The sequence below is a fragment of the Channa argus genome, chromosome 4 (assembly GCF_033026475.1).
Source record: "Channa argus isolate prfri chromosome 4, Channa argus male v1.0, whole genome shotgun sequence".
Taxonomy (NCBI): Eukaryota; Metazoa; Chordata; class Actinopteri; order Anabantiformes; family Channidae; genus Channa; species Channa argus.
The window spans coordinates 14,910,111-14,928,340 of NC_090200.1; the positions used below are offsets into that span (position 1 = coordinate 14,910,111).

General features: G+C 41.8%; 1 protein-coding gene across 3 annotated transcripts; it reads right to left on the reverse strand.

Moving 5' to 3' along the window:
* Positions 1-9: 9 nt before the first annotated feature.
* Positions 10-7,202, reverse strand: znf710a (zinc finger protein 710a). Of its 3 annotated transcripts, none has more exons than XM_067501533.1 (5): positions 7,035-7,202; positions 3,427-4,944; positions 2,490-2,681; positions 2,237-2,411; positions 10-1,826 (listed from the first exon to the last, which is right to left on the reverse strand). In XM_067501533.1, exons 1-5 carry the CDS (start codon positions 7,077-7,079, stop codon positions 1,657-1,659), a joined length of 2,100 nt encoding a protein of 699 aa, XP_067357634.1. In that variant the 5' UTR covers positions 7,080-7,202; the 3' UTR covers positions 10-1,656. The 3 variants fall into 3 exon arrangements, with proteins under 3 accessions (XP_067357634.1, XP_067357636.1, XP_067357637.1); XM_067501535.1 differs by having other exon boundaries at positions 3,457-4,944; positions 7,035-7,194; XM_067501536.1 differs by lacking the exon at positions 7,035-7,202 and adding an exon at positions 5,967-6,272.
* Positions 7,203-18,230: the final 11,028 nt, after the last annotated feature.

Consider the following 18,230-nt stretch of genomic DNA (forward strand, 5'->3'; position numbering starts at 1 on the left):
TATTAGTAGTTTTGATTTTTGAAAAACAAAAGCAAAAAAACATTTTAAAGGTAAATAAATTTATTATTTTACAGTATTGTCTGGTACACAACATTGTACATACTTTTCTATCCACTTTATCTCCACACTAATGTCAATACAGAAAGCCATTGAAGCGGAACATCTTTCCCTTCGTATCATCACTAAAACAGTGATGGAGTGAACACAAAAACTGAAAAACTCACAAAAATGAGCATTTTGTAATTTAAATGCACTATATCAACATTGCAAATGGTTACCTTGTTTGCAGGTTACAAGTTTTAAAAGCTAAGCACTGGGAAAATGAATATATTGAGCATTTCCCAAATCATTTTCCACGAGGTCCATGGCCCTGTCACATGTTGGGAGGTTGTCGTTCATCACTTGAGACCAGTGTACAACATGATGGATGGTATGCTCTCACAGACACACTGGGGCACTTAATATTTCTGTCCAAGTTTTTTGGGACAATTCTTGTTGAGATTCATCCATTTAAAAAAAAAACAGCTGCAATACAAATGCAGGGCTTATATTGCTCTTGAAAAATACTGCAGTCTGGTCTTGCGAAGGCCTGGGTGGGTGTTGGGGGTTGGTGAGGTTTGTTGAAAGAGAAGCGGTACCACAGTGTGTTCTCTGTGGTAATCTTTTGAAGAGATCTACAGATGGGTGGGAGGGAAACCTGAATGTAATTTCATGAGGTCTGTGATTGGACCCCAAGAAAGCCAATGTCCCAGCTCAACACAACAGCAAGGAAAGAGACTGACGGAGGCTGTAGCTGCAAGATTGCATCCAATTCTTTGGTAAAGGGGTCCTACCATTAAAAGGGGTGCTTTGATTTTCTTTTCATTAGCGTCTTAAAACATTCCATAGAAACAATTACATTCATAGACTAGAGATCAATACAGGGTGATGCTTGTTAATGCAGAAACCTAAAAAGTAGACACAGTGGTCCTCAGTGCAATGCACTGATTACAGTACCAGCCAATGTAAAAGAGGACTGATACATTCTGTACAATAATATACAAAAAATAAAGGATTGCAAATACAATGAAATATTAGCCATTTAGCAAATTTATCACAGTATAAATCAAAATGACCTCTAACTTGAGAAGCTTTGGCAAGTGAAATGAGCACTTGTTCCCTTCTTTAAACTTCACATTAGTTTACCCCAGCAGACCGAGAGACCGGAATTGTTTGCATGAGTAAGGGCAGCATAACATCACTATGCTTTTATGTTTTTATTTAAAAATGTGCTTTTCAAATTAGGTTGAGGTGATTTTCCTGTTCTTAAGCAACTGACAACATATACACATTTATATAAACACATATTCTGAAGCTTTGAAGCTAAGTTTATGTGTTAGACTGTCCAGGTTTCTGAAATATAATATATTCATTCAGTAGATCTGCAGTGTTTTGAGATGAAAAATATGTAATTAGGTATAAAGTATACATTTTCAAATTTTGTAGCATTACGAGATTCCAGTGCATATGAATGTGCAGTTTGTTGGGCTTCTTCGTGCCCTTGAAGAACAACCCAAGCACTATATTTTTAACACCAAAAAGACAAAAAAAATTGTAAAAAAAAATCCTGTTTTCATTAGTTCACACTTATATTCAATTTGTTGTGATTTTAATAATTCATGCAGTGCTGAAGCGCCCTGTGCCCTTCCCATAGGTGCTGTAATACTCCATTTGAGATAGTTTAGCAACGTCTGGTGTGTTGTTGTTGTTAGCCCGGTTTTCTCGCTCGCTGAATTCAAAGCTCTCCTCTTCATAGTCCTCCTGGCCTTCGGTGTCCTGGGGTGGTTCTGAAAAAGAAGGCAAACACAAATGTAAGACTCAAAACCACACATATACAGAGCCCTTCCCAAAGACACATGGGCTCACTGAGGACAGCCAGTAGATCCCCCCTCTTCCCCTGTCTCAGTATCACAGTCTGCACTGATAGAGACAGCCATGCCTAATCCAGGCACTGCTATATTTACTAAACACAGGGAGCAAGTGACAGAGAAACATCAAAACACTTGGCCACTAGATTACAGTACATGCTAAGTCAAAGTGCATTAGGGAGAGACTGAGTGACAATAATGCAACATGAAGCCGACTGAGCGATTCCACTAGGAAATATGCAACACATATCTGATCAACAAATGTCAACAAAGAGTGGCATCTGTTTCAAAGTAGAGTGTGATTACGGACAACTCATGGAGCTACTAACCTTGTCCATCTATTGAAGCTTCCATAATGCCATGTTTGACCTTCATGTGTCTGCTGAGGTTCCCCTTCAGGTTGAACTTGCTGGTGCAGTAAGGGCACTTGAAGGGCTTGCTGCCAGCGTGGAGATGCATGTGGCCCAGGAGGTTGTACATTCTGTTGAACGACTTTCCGCACACCTGAAAGACGAGAGAACAATAGTTGGTACCCTCTCTTGCTCCGTCACATTGGCGTGTAGCTAATAAAGGTTCACTCACCTTGCATTTAAAAGGTTTGACTGGCAGATGGACAATCATGTGCGTTTTAAGAGTCTGCTTCTGGACGAAAGTCTTGAAGCACACATGGCACTGGAAGGGCCTCACACTGGCATGGATCAACATGTGTCTCTTTAGGTTGGCAGACAGGGTGAACTCTCTGGAGCAGACATCACATTTGAATTCTTTCATACCCTGGGGAAACAAAAAAGGGACATTTAATTAATTTAGATAAATTATGGTTAGAGGAAAATGCATAATGAGTCATAGAGGAAAAGACACAAATGTGAAAGCTTTCGTGTGTGCATGTGTTTGGGCTTTTTTTTTTTTCTGGCTTTTGATCCAACTCATGTAGATTACATTATCCCCCTCGAGTGTTGAAAGCTGGAGTGGAAAAAGTCTAACAATGGAAAGAATAAACTTTTGTTTTTAGTTTCAACATTTATTTAACTTTTTTTTTTCATATTTAACAAAGGCAAAGGCCATGAAAAGAATTTTTTTTTTCTATAGAATAAAACAGACTATATAATGAACGGGAGAAAGAAACGAGAGTGATTCATCAGACACAAAGGGAAGTAGCTCTGCAAATGACACACAACACATAACACATGCAAGTGGGGGGTTGAGCCACACACAAAAAAAAAAAAATTTCTCAAGGCCTTTGAAGGCTATGTTTACAAAGCAACTGGTTTTGGAAAAAAGGGTGTGATGCAAGTGTGCAATAGGCCCCATTTTTTTCAGTGAGGATTCATACAGAAAATTGAGAAAGAAGCTAAAACACTTTGCTACTTTCCTGCATCCCTTATACACTTGGACCTTCACAATGACAATTTTCTATTTGGACTTAGGGTTTAAGGATGTGCGGTTGCATGAGGCCTGGCTTATTTTTGCTTTGAGCATATAAACTGGTAGACAAAGGCACATCACTGGATTTCAGTACCTTAAGTGCGAGGGCGTGCGCTGCCAGTACCTTGTGAGTGAGAGCGTGTTGTCGGAGATGGTGAATCTGGACAAACTCCATGCCGCACTCGGGGCAAACGTAGGGCCGCACATTCTGGTGCTTCATCAAGTGGTTTTGCAGCTGGCTGCGGTAAGCGAAGGATTTGTGGCACTCTGTGCACTGGTACATGGTGGGACCCTGATGGCTGGCCAGGTGGCGCTTCAGGTGTGCGTAGGTTGGGAACTCTAACCCGCATTGGGTGCAGACATGGCACTGCCCATTCTCGTGTTTGTTCTCGTGGGTCCGCAGTTCACTGGGGTAGGCGAAGCCACGGCCACAGAAGCGACAGCTGTAGGGTTTCACGTCTGAGTGCTGCAGCATGTGCCTCTTTAGGTGGCTGGTCTGTGTGAAAGCCTTCTCACAAACAGTGCACTTGTGAGGTCGGGTTCCCTGGTGGGTGAGCAGGTGAGTCTGTAGGTGGCTTGGCTGCTTGAAGAGCTTTCCACAGTGTAGACATTCATGGGGCTTAATTCCGTTATGGCCCAGAATATGAGTGACGAGGTTATATTTTGATGTATATGACTTTTCACACATGCGGCACTTCCAGCGCTTCAGACCCTCCCCCACATCTACACAGTAAGATTCGTCGATCTGTACATTAATGTCCAGCCGGTCGATTTGCATTCGCCTGGCAAGGCCCTCTGGGTCTGACCACAGCATGGCCTGTCCATTCTCCTCATACTCTCCTGGCACAGACATGTCAGCCGATTCATAGGAAACATCATTGGACTCATAATAGCGGTTCTCCAGTGGACTGCCATTCTCTCCACTTGTCTTGAGGTTTAGTGCCTCCTCCTCTTCTTCCTCTACTACTAACTCCTCTTCTTCCTTCCTCTCTTTTTCTCTACCAGAGCTGTCTTTTTGTTCCTGTTCTGTTTTTTCATCTGTTTGCAGCCTGGGTGTATCTCTCACACATGAGGGACAGTTTCCACAGGCCTGCTCCTCTTTCAAAGACCCTTGTTGGTTGACTGAATCGTGTGACTTGCCAGGACTATGCCTGCTGTTCATGTGGATACAGGATGGAGGGGTATCTGACTCAAGTCTTTCACCTTTAATCTGAGCATGTGGACTTGGTACTTTGTGTGTATGACCCTCCAATTCATCGTCGGTCCTGGGCCTCTTGGTCCTTCCACGGGGTCCGGGCCGTCTTCTTTCACTGCAGTGGGGCTGGGGCTCCGGCTCCCCAGCAGGCTCGGCAAGGTAGTCCCCATTGGCCCCTATCAGCTGGTCAGCATACTCATACTCCTCAGGTGGAGGAGGGGGGCACTCCCTGGGCTCTCCAGTGTAAAAGCCATTAGGAGCAATGGTGGCTCCAAAGATTTCATTCTGGGAGATGAGGCCAAGAACGGCTGCCTGAGCCAGAGATAGTACCACCACAGGCTCCGTCTGCGTGCCCACATCCACTTGGCCCTCAGTCATCTTGGGGTAGCCCCGCACCAAGCGACTGCTCTCCTCCTCCTGGAAGAAAACACATTAAACATACAACATAAGTCGGAAGAAAAAAAACAAGCAATGCTCTTTTGTGTGTGCGTGTGCGCATGTGTGTGTGTGTGTGTGGGGGGGGGGGGTTGTTGTATTATTCCGTTGTTACAAAACCCGCCTTACACAATATTTCCTCATATAACCTCATTTCCCCATTGCAGCCCCATGATATTTGTAACCTTCCTATTAATTTAAACTGAAGATTGTGGGTTGCCATGATAATGAAATTATCATTAAATTTAGTTGTGTAGATTCAGTGTTTCCAATTGACACCACAAGCTATACCATCTTTCTTTCCCAGCACTGCAGGATGGTGTTAAAATAATGCATTTCAGGGTTATACTGTAAAAGCTGCATTCGGACTACGCCTTGTTTCTTTGCTGTGAATCCACAGAAAATTAGATTGAGGAGATAAGGCAGATCTGTGTTAGCACCCCGCTTCCTTCCTTGACAGGCTTTAGAATAATAAAAACACAACAAGGGATGCAGGTCCATTCAGGATGTTGACTTCCGTGGACTGTCCTCAGCACTTCCTGTGGGGTCCCGGGGCAGCCCGGCTGACCAAAGTCAGCTCATCGCTGGAGCGATCTGTCCCATTCATGAGGAGCAAAGCGCCTCCGCTCTACACAGACTTTTGCCGTAGCTGACTTCATAATGCCTGCCACACTGGGCTTCCTTAACAAGATGATATATGCCGGCAGGCAGTCTTATACCCATAACAGACATTCGATAGAGCTTCGGGCTCATTCTGTATTCCAGACTGATGCATATGACTCTCTAACATAATTGTATGGTTCGGAAGTGTTTCAGACCGACATGCACATGTTTACCCTGCTGCTTGTAAAAGTGGAATAGTGAAACTATGGGGAAGAAATTGTTGTATGACCAAACTGGCTCTTTGTGGTAAAGGAGAAGCAAGTATTGCAGGCCACTGGTTTCAGAATTTTTTCTCAGCATGAATCTCAGTGGTAGGAAAATGTATAGAGAGAAGCTCTGACCCTTAGTTTCTTTTCAGACTGCACACTTGTCCTCGCTCAGTGCTGCTTCCTTTTCTTACAAAATACTGAGAGAAGAGAAAAGAGTGGATGAAGAAATAGGGGAAAAGGAAGAGGAGATAGAGCAAGAATAAAGGTGTGTGTGTTTGTGTGTGTGTGTGTGTGTGTGTGTGGAGTGTGTTGGGAGAGGGGAGTAGACCTGGATGCCCTGATAACCACGTCATTTATAATTACTGCTTTTAAAGTAGTCAGACAGAGACAGACTGTGTGTTTGTGAGAAAGAAAAGGAAAGAGACTGGGTGTGTATTTGAAAGTGTGTGTGTGTATGTGTTTGTGTGTGTGTGTGTGTGTGTGTGTGAGTGAGAGAAAAGAGAGGGAGGGAGGTATGGAGTGAAGGAGAAAGAGCTGTGGGCGGGGGAGGAGTGGAGGGAGGGAGATGGAGAGAGAAATGAGATGGAGGGCCTGAAAGATAAAGAAAGAGGGGAGGAGAGGGAGGGGAGGGAAGGGGAACGAGAGATTGAGTGAGCATGTGAGAGAAGGGAAGAGAGAAAGGAAAAGGAGAGGGAGGGGGTGTGCGGGAGGTGTGTGTGTATGGGGGGGGGGTGAAGAGAGACAGAAAGACAGAGTGAGTGAGTGAGTGAGAGAGAAAGAGGGGAAGGAGGGAGGGAGGGAAGGAGGGGGAGCTGAAGAGAGAAGAAAAAGCACAGCAAAATGAAAGGCTGACAAAATGAAAGAGAAAAAGACAAATGACAAGGAGACAGAGAAGGTAGGGTAGTAATTGCAAGATTCCGTACTTTCACATTTAAAGTTGCAACTGAAAGACACCTAAGGACAAACAATTAGAGCAGCAGCAGAAAACGTGCGGCAAAGAAGCACAACTCTTATCTTTTCTTAAAAGATGTTCCCATCACTGTTCTCATATGAATGTGAAAAGTAATCTCACATCCTCTCACGCTCACACACAGACAAGAGTGTAAATACCTCACTACCAAACTGCAAAACAAGTAGCCACCACCCTCCCTAAACCTTAGCAGCAGTATATCTTTCTCCATCTTTAGGTTACAAACTCACCACATTGTTCCTTGAGTGATGTTTGAGGTGTTTCAGGGATCTCATCCTTCAGGAGAAATGAGTGGAGTAAAAAAATCCACCTCCTATTTATATCTGTGGGAGAGTGGGGCGGTCCCACGGCTCATCCTCCTCCTACTGTTGCTGTTATCAGAACTGACTGTGCCTGCCCCCCTCCACCAGCCCTCCACCCCACCACACACACACACACACACACACACACACACACACACACACAGACAGACACACACAGCATCACCCCATTTCTTTCTCTTCCTCCCACCCTCTCCTTCCCATCTCACTTCTCTTTCTCTCTTCTTTTCTCTTACAAATACACACACACACACACACACACACACAAATCTTATCTCCCTTTCTCACTACATACAATTCAGCATGACCCTTCAACACACATTTCTCTTTAAGGCACACAGGGACACAAGCTCTATCTTTTCTTGATCACACTTTATACTTTGCATTTCCTTTCTTTTATGAGCTTGTGCCCAAACGCACAAGCAATTATTTAAAAAAAAACCTAATCACTAGTTCCTCTCTGTGCACCTAGACCGATATATATGTGAATTTACACACACAGACATGTTTATATATATGTATGTATGCAGACACACACAGAGGCACGTACACACTTCACAACACGCACAACACTCAGAGAGACTATGGGTGGAGGTGCGTCTGTCAGTAGCACAACAGTCAGACAGATAATGTCTGAGAAATGGTAAAATTTTTTAACTTTCCAGAGACCGTGTAGTTTGCTGCCATTATTTCTAGATTCAAACTAATTAACTATTGAGACAGCCTGAAGTATACTGTCTGAGAAATTCAGAAGAAAAAAATAAGTGACAAAAGAAAAGAAAAGGAGAAAGAAAGGAGAGAAAAGCAGTTAGGAGAGAGGGAGGGAGACAGACGTGGGGGAGAAAGAATAAGGAAGAAAGAAGCAGGGAGGGGGAGTGAAGCTGAGTGGAGGAAGAAGAGGAGGAGGGTGAGGGGGGGTGAGAGAGACAGAAAGAAAAAGGGAGAGAGGAAAGAGAACCGGGGTGGGGGAGGGAAAAAGAGAATGCAGCAAAAAGGAGGAAGAAGGGAAAGGAGAGACAGGAGGGGGGGTGGTGAGTGAAGGAGGGGGGGTGGCTGAGGCATAAGAAAGGATGTGGCAAAAGAAAGAGAAAGAAAGACTAAAAGAGAGAGAAAAGAAGGGGGGGGGTGGAGTGAGGGGGGAGGTGGGGAGGGGAAGAGAGATAGAGGGAGGGTTGAAAGAAAATGCAGTGAAAGAAAAGAGCGAGGGGGGGCTGGAGGAAAGAAGAAGAGAGAAAAAGAGAAGAGAGAAAAGGGGAATGGTGAGTGTGAAAATAAAAAAGAAGAGTCCATCAGCAAGAGAAAGGAGAAGGGGGGTGCAAACTGAAGGGGGGTGGGGGGTGGGGGGGATGAGAGCAAAGGGAACGGAGAGAGGAAAGGAGATAGAGAGACGGAGAGAGTGAGGAAAAGGAAAAACAGCAAGGGAAGACATTAACTATTGAACTTCCAGATTTCTTTCAGGCTGTGTTGAGAAACAGTGCGGCAGAGTACCTGCGGGCTAAGTACAGGTTGTCTGCTTAAGTAGTCGGCACTGAAGATGATCCTGATAATTAGACAGGTATTCAGTTATAGCAGAGCTTACCATACCTTGTAACTAGTAAACACAGTGAGGAGGGGAGAAAAAGTGTGTTTTCAGACACATATGTATAAATGCATGTGAGTGCGACAAATGCTGTGTGGACACATGCCAGTTGTGACTGTAAGGCTGAGGACTGTGCATAAACATTTCCTACTAAATAACAGGAAAGGGCAAACCTTGAAAACCTTGATCAATCATCAGCGGCTGGGAGTGCTGCGAGAATGAGAAAGATAGAGAGAAAAGGGGAGCGGAGGGGGGAGGAGGGAGAGATAGGGAATGAGAGTGAGCGTGAGGGAGGGGGAGAGAGAGAAAGAGAAAGAGATTGAGTGAGGGTGTGAGTGAGGGGGAGAGATAGCAGGAAGTCGAGAGAGAGAATGGGAGAAAAAAAATAGAAGGAGAGCAAGGGAAGAAACAAAGAGATAAGAGGCTGAAAGACAAAGAAACCACATGGAAGAAACAACAAGGGACACGTACATAAAACAACACAGAACTAGCCTATGGGGAAAATGAAAAAGACACAGACAACAAAAGTTTGGGGAAGAAATACACTGGCTCCTTTCCAGACCTGAATCTTCATAACAACAAAACCTGCTCGCTTGTCCATTTACTTTGGGTACGTTTTAGTGCGCGGGGATAGAGAAAACTAATAGTGGAAATGGCTACAGTGGATAGTAAGCGTAAAATTTCATTCAGTTCTTAGATTTCTACAGGTCCCTATGTGCATATGAGACACGCAGAGAGAGAGAGAGAGAGTAAGGGAAGTAAGTCATTGCCCTGCTCTCAAGTGTACTAACCCTCAACTGGGATTTGAAATGTGTATTTGTGCATGGTTGCGAGTGCGCATTTGTCTGATGTCTGAGATCAGGAACACACACACGCGCGCACACACAAACACAAACACGCACACACTTAAACACTTTCAGTTCCCCACAGCCCTGAAACAACACACTCCTGACATGGGCGTCCGTGTGACTTATACTGTATTTCTACCATATGACTACTTGTCCACTTTCAAGCCGCAGCATGATTCTGTGTTGTTTATCTATAGGTGGACAACTGTGCAGTGTAGCGTCACATCCTCTGTCATATAGGTCAATGTTATAACTTTTCTTTCCAGCAAGACGAAGAGAGCAAGTCAGAGAGATAGAGTGAGTGAGTGAGTGAGTGAGTGAGTGAGTGAGTGAGTGAGTGAGTGAGTGAGTGAGTGAGTGAGAAAAAGAGAGAAAGGGGGGTGGGGTGAGAGGTGTAGTAACTGATTCAGTTATCAGCTGTCTGGTTTACCCCAGCGAAAAGCTCAATGAATCATAAAACTGCAGAGGACTCGTTGATGACAACTCCCTGTTTTTCTTTCTTTCCTTCTTTCTTTTGTTAGAACAAATGTGAGAACATATTCTGACAAATGCAAATGACAATATACTGGAGACACTCACTTGTGTATCCGCCGTAGGTTAGTTTCTTATATATACACCTCACTCTACTTGCTGTAGGTTAGTGAGCTCCCATTGTCAGTGTTGTTTCTTCATCCAGCCCAGTGACAGGCTGCATACAGCCTGCGTTTCTCTGGCCGTGTGTGTGTGTGTGTGTGTGTGTGTGTGTGTGTGTGTGTGTGTGTGTGTGTGTGTGTGTGTGTGACACGCTGTGCTGGGTGACGGCTATAATTCCACATCCTTTCACTGACAGGCAAACTGGAAGCAGTGTAGATTTGTGTATAGGGTTGTTATAGCTACAGTGTTCAGGTGAGGGTTTTCTTATGCTCAACAACCAGAAAGAGAAGAGGGGAATCAGTTTGCTCTGTGTTTTGAACTTTGAGTTATTGGACTGATGTTGATGTTTCAGCCGGCCATTCCTCTCAGACCCATGTCGAAGGCAGAAAGCCCACACACCTTCTGTTATTTCCAGTGCTGGATCAGACTCACCTCTGCACAGCATGCTGATATAATACTAAGTCTCAAGCATGATTAGCTGCTGTAATTAAGCTTTCACAAAAAAAAAAAAAAAGCACAGCATGTTGTTTCATACGCACAAAACAGACAAGCACACAGCTTGAATCTAAGCAATGCAGATGGAATATAGCAAAAGTGTATAAAAGCAGCCACACCCTAGTTGCACGCCTCCAGCTTCTTCCATTAAGGTCAGTACAAACAGACTGGACACACAGACAGAAAAGACACCAATTGGAAAAAAAAAAACCCACCGAAGATTCAGTCTTTATCAGTATTGCCTCACTCACTGCTCCGAAGGAGAACAACTTTAAATGTGAGGCACACATGATTACACAAGGTAGACTATAGGTGAATCACTCACAACTTCAAGCAAATAAACAAAGATTTGCAGCATGCTCCGTATTTCGGATTCAGTATTGATGCATTCCGTGTTTGCTTGTTTTTCCCATTTTTGTACTGTAAAATTTAAACAAATCAAGTCTTAAATTCACACACACACACACACACACACAAAATCATTTTTACGCAACCCACAAGACAGGATGCAGAGATGGCCAGAGCGAAAAACCCTAAATAAAAGATTACTCTCCCCATTTTGTAGTGGGGGTACTAAATGGAAAGACAGAATATTAGCAATGAAATAGCTCTGCTTGGAGACAACATTGGAGAAAGGAGTGTGGGGAGAGCTTGAAAAAAAAAGACTGAATATAAAGGAGAAAAGACAGAGTTGAGGGAGGAGAGGAGAAGAGCATTCAGCAAGGAGGATATAAAAGGAACAGAGAGGGGGGCGAGGGAGTGAGACAGAGAGCTATGGAAGGAAAGAGAAAAAGAGAAGGGAGAGAGAGCATAAGAGAGCGAGAAAAGAGGGGGGCATGAGAGAGCAAGAGAGAGAGGAGGAGAGAGAGATCAAGAGAAAGAGGGAGGGAGGGAGGGAGGGGGAGCGAGTGAGAGAAACAGAGACAGAGGACGAAAGAGAAAGACAGAGAGGAGAGAAAAACAGAGAGGGGGAAGGGAGAAAGAGGGATAGCCACAAGAGACTCAAAAACCACAGAATAAAAACCCTCTGTCTGTCTGTAACTCTATATAGATATACAAATATGAATCCTAATATATGGGCACATTGCATTTATTCAACGGCAAAGGGTAGTCAACAGTGCAGAATTCAACATGCACCTCAAGTTCATTCAATAAGTCCGCAAACACAATGTAGGACCATGGAGAACTCATATCTTCTTATCAGGAATGCAGTTTTTCATTGCAGTAAGGTGGGAGAGGAATTTTACCAAGGTACTTTATCCTATTTTAGTCGCTCTGAAGTCTCTTCCTGCTATGTGATTCATGGAAAAGTATGCTTATAAAATATACTGTAGGGTCTTCGCCATATTCTCTCTCTGTCAGAAATCGTTGTGCGACAGACAGATGTAGATCAAGGAAACGCAGCATTTTGACCATCTTGCAAGTGTCCTACATAGTGAAATGGCCCCAGATTTACTCAAGGTGAGGCCCACAATGAACCACAGAAGCCTATTAACACTAGAGGTCTCTGGAGTGCCTTATATGCTGGTTAGAGGCGACCACATTCAAACTGGCTGTAGCAGACAGTGGGGACACAGCCACTGTCCCTCTATGGCCGTCACTCCTTTGTATTATTCCTCCACCTCCCGGTAACAAATTTCAGTCGGAATTACTTTTCTTTCGTCCAAGTTTCATTCTTTTAAATCAAACCCTTTGTCTATCTCTTCTTTTGTACCTTCCTCCTGTTTCCATGGTTACCTCTCTCTCTGCTCTGTACACTATCTATCTCTTCCTCCGTTTCCCTCTCTGTCTCTCTCACTCTGTTCTTATCTTTCTCATTTTGCTTTCATCTCTGCCTCCCTTCCTCCTGCTTTATCCCACACCCTCCTCACTCCGGCTTTTATCTCTCTTCACTTTCATCTGTCTTTCACCTTTCTCTCCCCTTCAAGCCTGCCATTCCATCATGCTGGTTTTTGGTTCTTACTTATAGAGAGAAAGTTTTATCGGTTTCCCTGTCAATTCTGCATTTTTAATCATTTCCAATTTATCCAACCCACTTTCAATGCCATTGAGTCATGCATTAAATTGTCTTGGGCAGAATGTGTGAGTGTGTGTGACTGTGAGATGGAAACTATAGGTGCAGGAGGCTGTAGTCTTTCACTATCATAAAGAAAGAGGAATGATTTCTGTCATGATACCTTGAGATTAACTGGCTGCTGTGGTTTTGTCTTTCAGGACTGCAGTAATGGATTTTTTTTATTTACAGATTTCCAAGTCAGCAGCTAGTGTATGTAAACAAATGCAAACTGGCTGTAATGATTTTTATTATTTTTGATATAGCAGTGGACTTCACTTGTGCTTATCTGAGTGGAGTCCCACTGAGACCAAAGCCGTTGAGGAGGTAGTGCTTCTCGACACGGGGCTGCCTCCTGTAAGGTAGCCTGTCATTTCTCTGCAGTGATGAAGATGTTCTTGTGAAGCACAAATGCCTCCCTCTACGCACCTCAGTTGAAAGATAATCGTATTCACACACAGCCGTGGTTGGTTTAGCGCACCACCACATCATGTGTCACCGTGTGATACTGCACACCGAACTAACACCGCTTAACCGCAAACAGACCCTGGGACACAGAGGCTCCTCACAACATGTCCCACTAACATCGTCACAATGACAATCGTCACTATAGAACATGTTTGTGTCTGCTGGCCTAATACCAATTCACTGTAGGGTTGTCATCCATGGTGGTATACATAGGAGGGGGAGTATGTCTTCAAGTCAGTGACAAACTCATTCCAAGAGACACTGCATGTGGTGTGGGAGGAAGTTTTGTTCTGCAGCTTTGACTGAAACTAACCTCCCTCCCCTCTCCCTCGCCTTCCCCTTCCCCTTAAAGTACCACAACTATTCAGAAAATAGAATAAAGAAAACCTGAATAGAGGAAGAGAAAAAAAATGGGGTCCCTAGGCGAGAAAGAAAAGAAAAACAATGAAAGAAAACAGAATGAAAAGCAGCCAAAGAAAAAAGGAGGGAGAGAAAGAAGGACAGAGAGAGGGAGGGGAGACAGAAAAAGATACAGAGCAAAAGGAGCATAAAGCAGGAGAGAGAAAAGCATAGTGATAGAAAAACAAAAAACACTGAAGGCTCTGAAAGACAGGGACATTTCAGTGGAAATACATTCTAAGAAGAAAATGAAAGGAGAAATACAGTGGAAAGAAAAGGTTTATTTGGAATTGGCCAAAATAGGTTTGAAAAAAATCGATAATTACAGTTGAGATTGGCAAATACTAAAGACTGAGCTGTTTTGATTTGTTTGATTTGCATTAAATGAGCATTTACACTAAATTAGACAGACTGAATCCCTTGTTTTCAATCATAATAAGGGAACACAAGGAACAGACAAGCTCTATACAGAAATGTTTATTTGAAACTGTTCATTTTGTGTCAAACAGAGACCCAAAAAGATTTGACCTTTTAAAGTGACTGGATAATTCGACCTCCCTGTGTTTTACTTCACTTTACTCATCATCAGTGAATCTTCCAGCACAGGTATTATTAATGCAAGATCTGTTTACATGGAAAATAAGAGATACATGTGGTTTGTACTGATTATCTTCAGGAATCTTTAGACATTCATAAAACTATTTGTAATTCAACAATTTTAATAATCATATTTGATTATTATTCCTACAGTCTTGGCATCTGGGCCTATTGTTTAGACCAAACACTTCATATTTAGCATAGTACACTTTTGTATATTCTGTAGATATCATTGTCTGTAGATAATGGAGGAAATGGCAAAATGGATCCACTGGAACCCCTAACGCCCAGTAATTCAAGCAGTTTATCTTTTTTTTTAATTCAAACAAAAAAACAAAAGAAGAAAATTGCAGTTTTACAGAAGGTTAAACATCTGCATTTCTGCTGCCTGCCTGGCAGAAACATCCATTTCTTTTCATTCATTTCTTTTTTATTATTATTAACAATAATTAAAAGGACTAGTCTCCAGGAATTGATATTAGTCTTGTCTAGTAGTCTACAGTATATATTGATTTGTGAGCTTTAAAGGTCCTGGTAGATTTGTTTTTACTCATTTATTTATTAATTTTTTAAAGACAGAGCCTGATTCCCCCATTTTATTGTCTATGTGCTAAGCTAGCTGCTGGCAGTAGCGTCATTTTTGCAGACACATGAAATTATCCTCCATCTAACTCTTGGCAAGAAAATGCTAAAATTTAATACAATTTTTTAAGCTTCTCACATAAAGTGCTACAAAATTACTTATTCGGTAAAATATATATTTAAACAAAAAATTAAAATGATCGTTGTATGGGTTAGAGTGCTGGACTGATATGAAAATTGTGTGTTACTGGTTTGTTAATTTGCATGTTCATGTAAACTCCTAAGTGTTTATTTCTAAATGCTAAGCTAGCACAACTTTAAGACAGAAGGAAAACTGAACATGAAAAATGTGAAATGTCTCATTAAACAAACATCTATCCTATTGTAGATAAAGTTTCTAATAATAAATAATAAAGTGAGTAATAATTATTCCATAGAGTATAAGTTCATATGGAAATATATGGAAATCCACTTAAAAACATTCTGTAATTAGTTCTAAACCTAATATTTTGAGACAATTTGAGGGGACAGTGGACCCGTAAAATAAAGTCCTGATGACAGCAAGTGAAATGAGGTGTCTCTATAGTATTCAGCCATATTCAAATGTAATTAATGTGTTGATTTAATGCTTTTCAAAAATTGTTATAAATCTCACTAATAACCCTATTGGCTTTTTTTATGTGATTGTCACTGAGGTAGAAACAGCGCTTAGCTCTCAGCTTCTGTGGCCTGCAGGAGCTTAACTTTGCCCACTGGCATCAGTGATGTCATGATCAAGAATCTGATACTGGGTATCACGAATACAATCTGTAATTGAAAACACTGACCTTCCAGCTCCGCTTGAACAAAGATGGATGTGACAAACAATAATAATTGTGTTGGTCAATATGAAAGATCATCTAATGAGTGGCTATAACTATGTGTAACTTCAGCATGGGGTAGGTACATCTACATTTCTTACCAACATCACCCTATATCAATGCGTGGTAGGAATGCTGAAGCTAAAACACAATTTCATTTAGTTTATGAAGAGGCTGTATAAAAGAATGAAATTCAGCGTAGGTGAAATTCATGTCGAATTAAATTAAAGTAGATCTTTAATATTGCTGAGTTTTGAAGTATGAACGTCATACCAAGACAGTAAAGCAACTACACATGTAGTGCAGTACCAGCTCTTACAGCTGTGTCTTATTCTATCATCATATCATGTGAGCCTACAAACAAAACCAGTATGGTGGAATGCTGAGCTTGCATACTGGATGAGTTTGAGGAAGTTAATTCCTAATAAGAAGCATTTCACGGAATTATTGATATAAACTATTAAAACTTCTGTCATTGAGTTTGTACGTGACTCACCAGTTGATTTGCAGACTAACGTAATAGTTTGATGTTTTCTGTTTTGGATGTGCATTAGACTACTGCCTTTTAGGAATTAGGAACACAAAGGCAAAATGGAAATTTTAGAAAATGGACTGTAGTTCACAGTAGTACCTGGTTGCTCCACTAGTTTGTGCTTCTTAGTGATTAATGAGTTACATCGGTTTTCTGACCGCCTGAAGGGCTGCTCAAATGAAAAAACCAACCTGCTTACCATACATTTTAACATAGCTGTTTCCTGCTGGCTGTCTGGTTTAGCTAGTTACTGTATGTGAGACTCAGATAATGCAGGCTGAGAGCTGCACTGCTGTGGATGTGGTCCTAGCATATGAGACAAGCAGTTCTACAATTAAACATGTTTTAATGGACACAAAAGTAATGATGGACAGGATAATAGTGTTAGATATTGATAACCTTGAGGGCCTATGATTGCAATGGATTGCACCATTTGGATCTGGGCAACTGCTCTAGTCCTTATAATTGTTTTCCATTCTTCTCAGCAAAAACTGCTTAAGCTCACATTTCATGGGGATTATGAACAGCCAAATTCAGCCTCAAACTCCATTCCACAAAAGTACTCCAAAACAAATCATTTTGAAACCTCTTGCTACCATTTGTAGCTTTGACTGTATACTGCTGGAAAACTAATCCCAATTTGCAGTTCTGTTACAAACTGAATCAGGTTACACTCCAGGACCTCCCTACATTTTGCTGCATTGATTTTATCCACTACCTTCACAAGCCTTCCATGGCCTGCTCCTGAATACCATCTCTGCCACCACCATGCTTCACAGTTGAGATGGTGTGTTTGTTATGATGTGCAGTGTTTGGATTATGCCAAAAATGTCTTCTAGTCATACAGAAACAATGCTCAATTATGGTCTTATTAGACCCTCATACCCTCTGGGAAATACAAGCCAATATTTAATAGGAGCCTTTTTTCTCTCTGAATACCGGCCAAAAGTTGTTGTGTGTACAGACTCTAAAATCTAAGCTAATGAAGCTTGTAATTCCTTCAGAGGAGTCAAAAATGTCTGAGTCACTTCACCCATGTTCGCTTAGTTTAGGAGAGCCTGCTCTAGGAGATTTACACCTGAGACATATCTCTCCAATTTCTTGATGTTAGATTTATCAGTTACGATATGGATTGATTTGGAAATTTTCTTCTATACATTCCCTGATTTTACCTTTTCATTAATCTTTTCATTGCCTTTTTTTCTCTTTTTTGTGCCTTCATGGTGTAGTTTTTGGCCAGTACACTGATATACCTCTGACAGATCCTTCCAAATACAGGTACCTCAGTCAGTCAAAAGACCTTTACCACAAACAGCTGATTTGCGTTCAACTAATTCTGTGACTAAAACCAATTGGCTGCAACAGTTATGGTTTAGTTGGTCACCTTAAAGGGGGTGAATACTTATGGAACCCAATATTAGAGATTGGTTTTTACTTTGACATGATAGTCTTATTGATCATTGTACAAATACATAAATAAATAAATTGACTGTGATTCATTATTGGAAAAAAGATATAGATGTTAGACGGGAACGTAAATACTTTTATGGACACTGTACACTATGAAAGCTTGAAAGCACAGAAATCAACTAGATGGACATCTTATGAAAACCTGGTGGTAACAGAAAGTTAAATGATTTACTGACTCTGTGCTTTTCAAGAACTTTGGTTTTAACCATTTTGGCTCTTCACAGAAAGGATCTTTACTTTGAGCTGGTGCAAGCCAAAGCTTTGAGGCTACACCTTGTTCTCAGAGGAGAATTGACAACATTTTTTAAAACAGTCTGGACAAAGCTTGATTCTGGTTCATGTAGCAACTCTGACATATTCACTTGACAACTTGTCAGCCAAAGAAATGAAAGTAATCTTAAACAGTTCAATGCAGTATTGAGACTAAGTATTGTTTTTACCTATACTCATTAACCACACTCAATGAACAGAAAAAATCCAGACTCCTGTCTCTGGAGGAGTTTTCAATCTTTTGTGGGTCTTTCTGGTGTTGTGACAATTCATTCTACATAGGGGAATAGCACGAAGTTTCAAAGTCTCTCCTTAAAGTC

Excerpts from the sequence above, each read along its gene's own strand:
- znf710a (XM_067501533.1), bottom strand. The coding sequence starts at position 7,079 with ATGAGATCCCTGAAACACCTCAAACATCACTCAAGGAACAATGTG. Across the intron at positions 2,682-3,426 it reads CGCACGCCCTCGCACTTAAG|GGTATGAAAGAATTCAAATG; the intron begins GTACTGAAATCC and ends TTGTTTCCCCAG. Across the intron at positions 1,827-2,236 it reads AGCTTCAATAGATGGACAAG|AACCACCCCAGGACACCGAA; the intron begins GTTAGTAGCTCC and ends CTTCTTTTTCAG.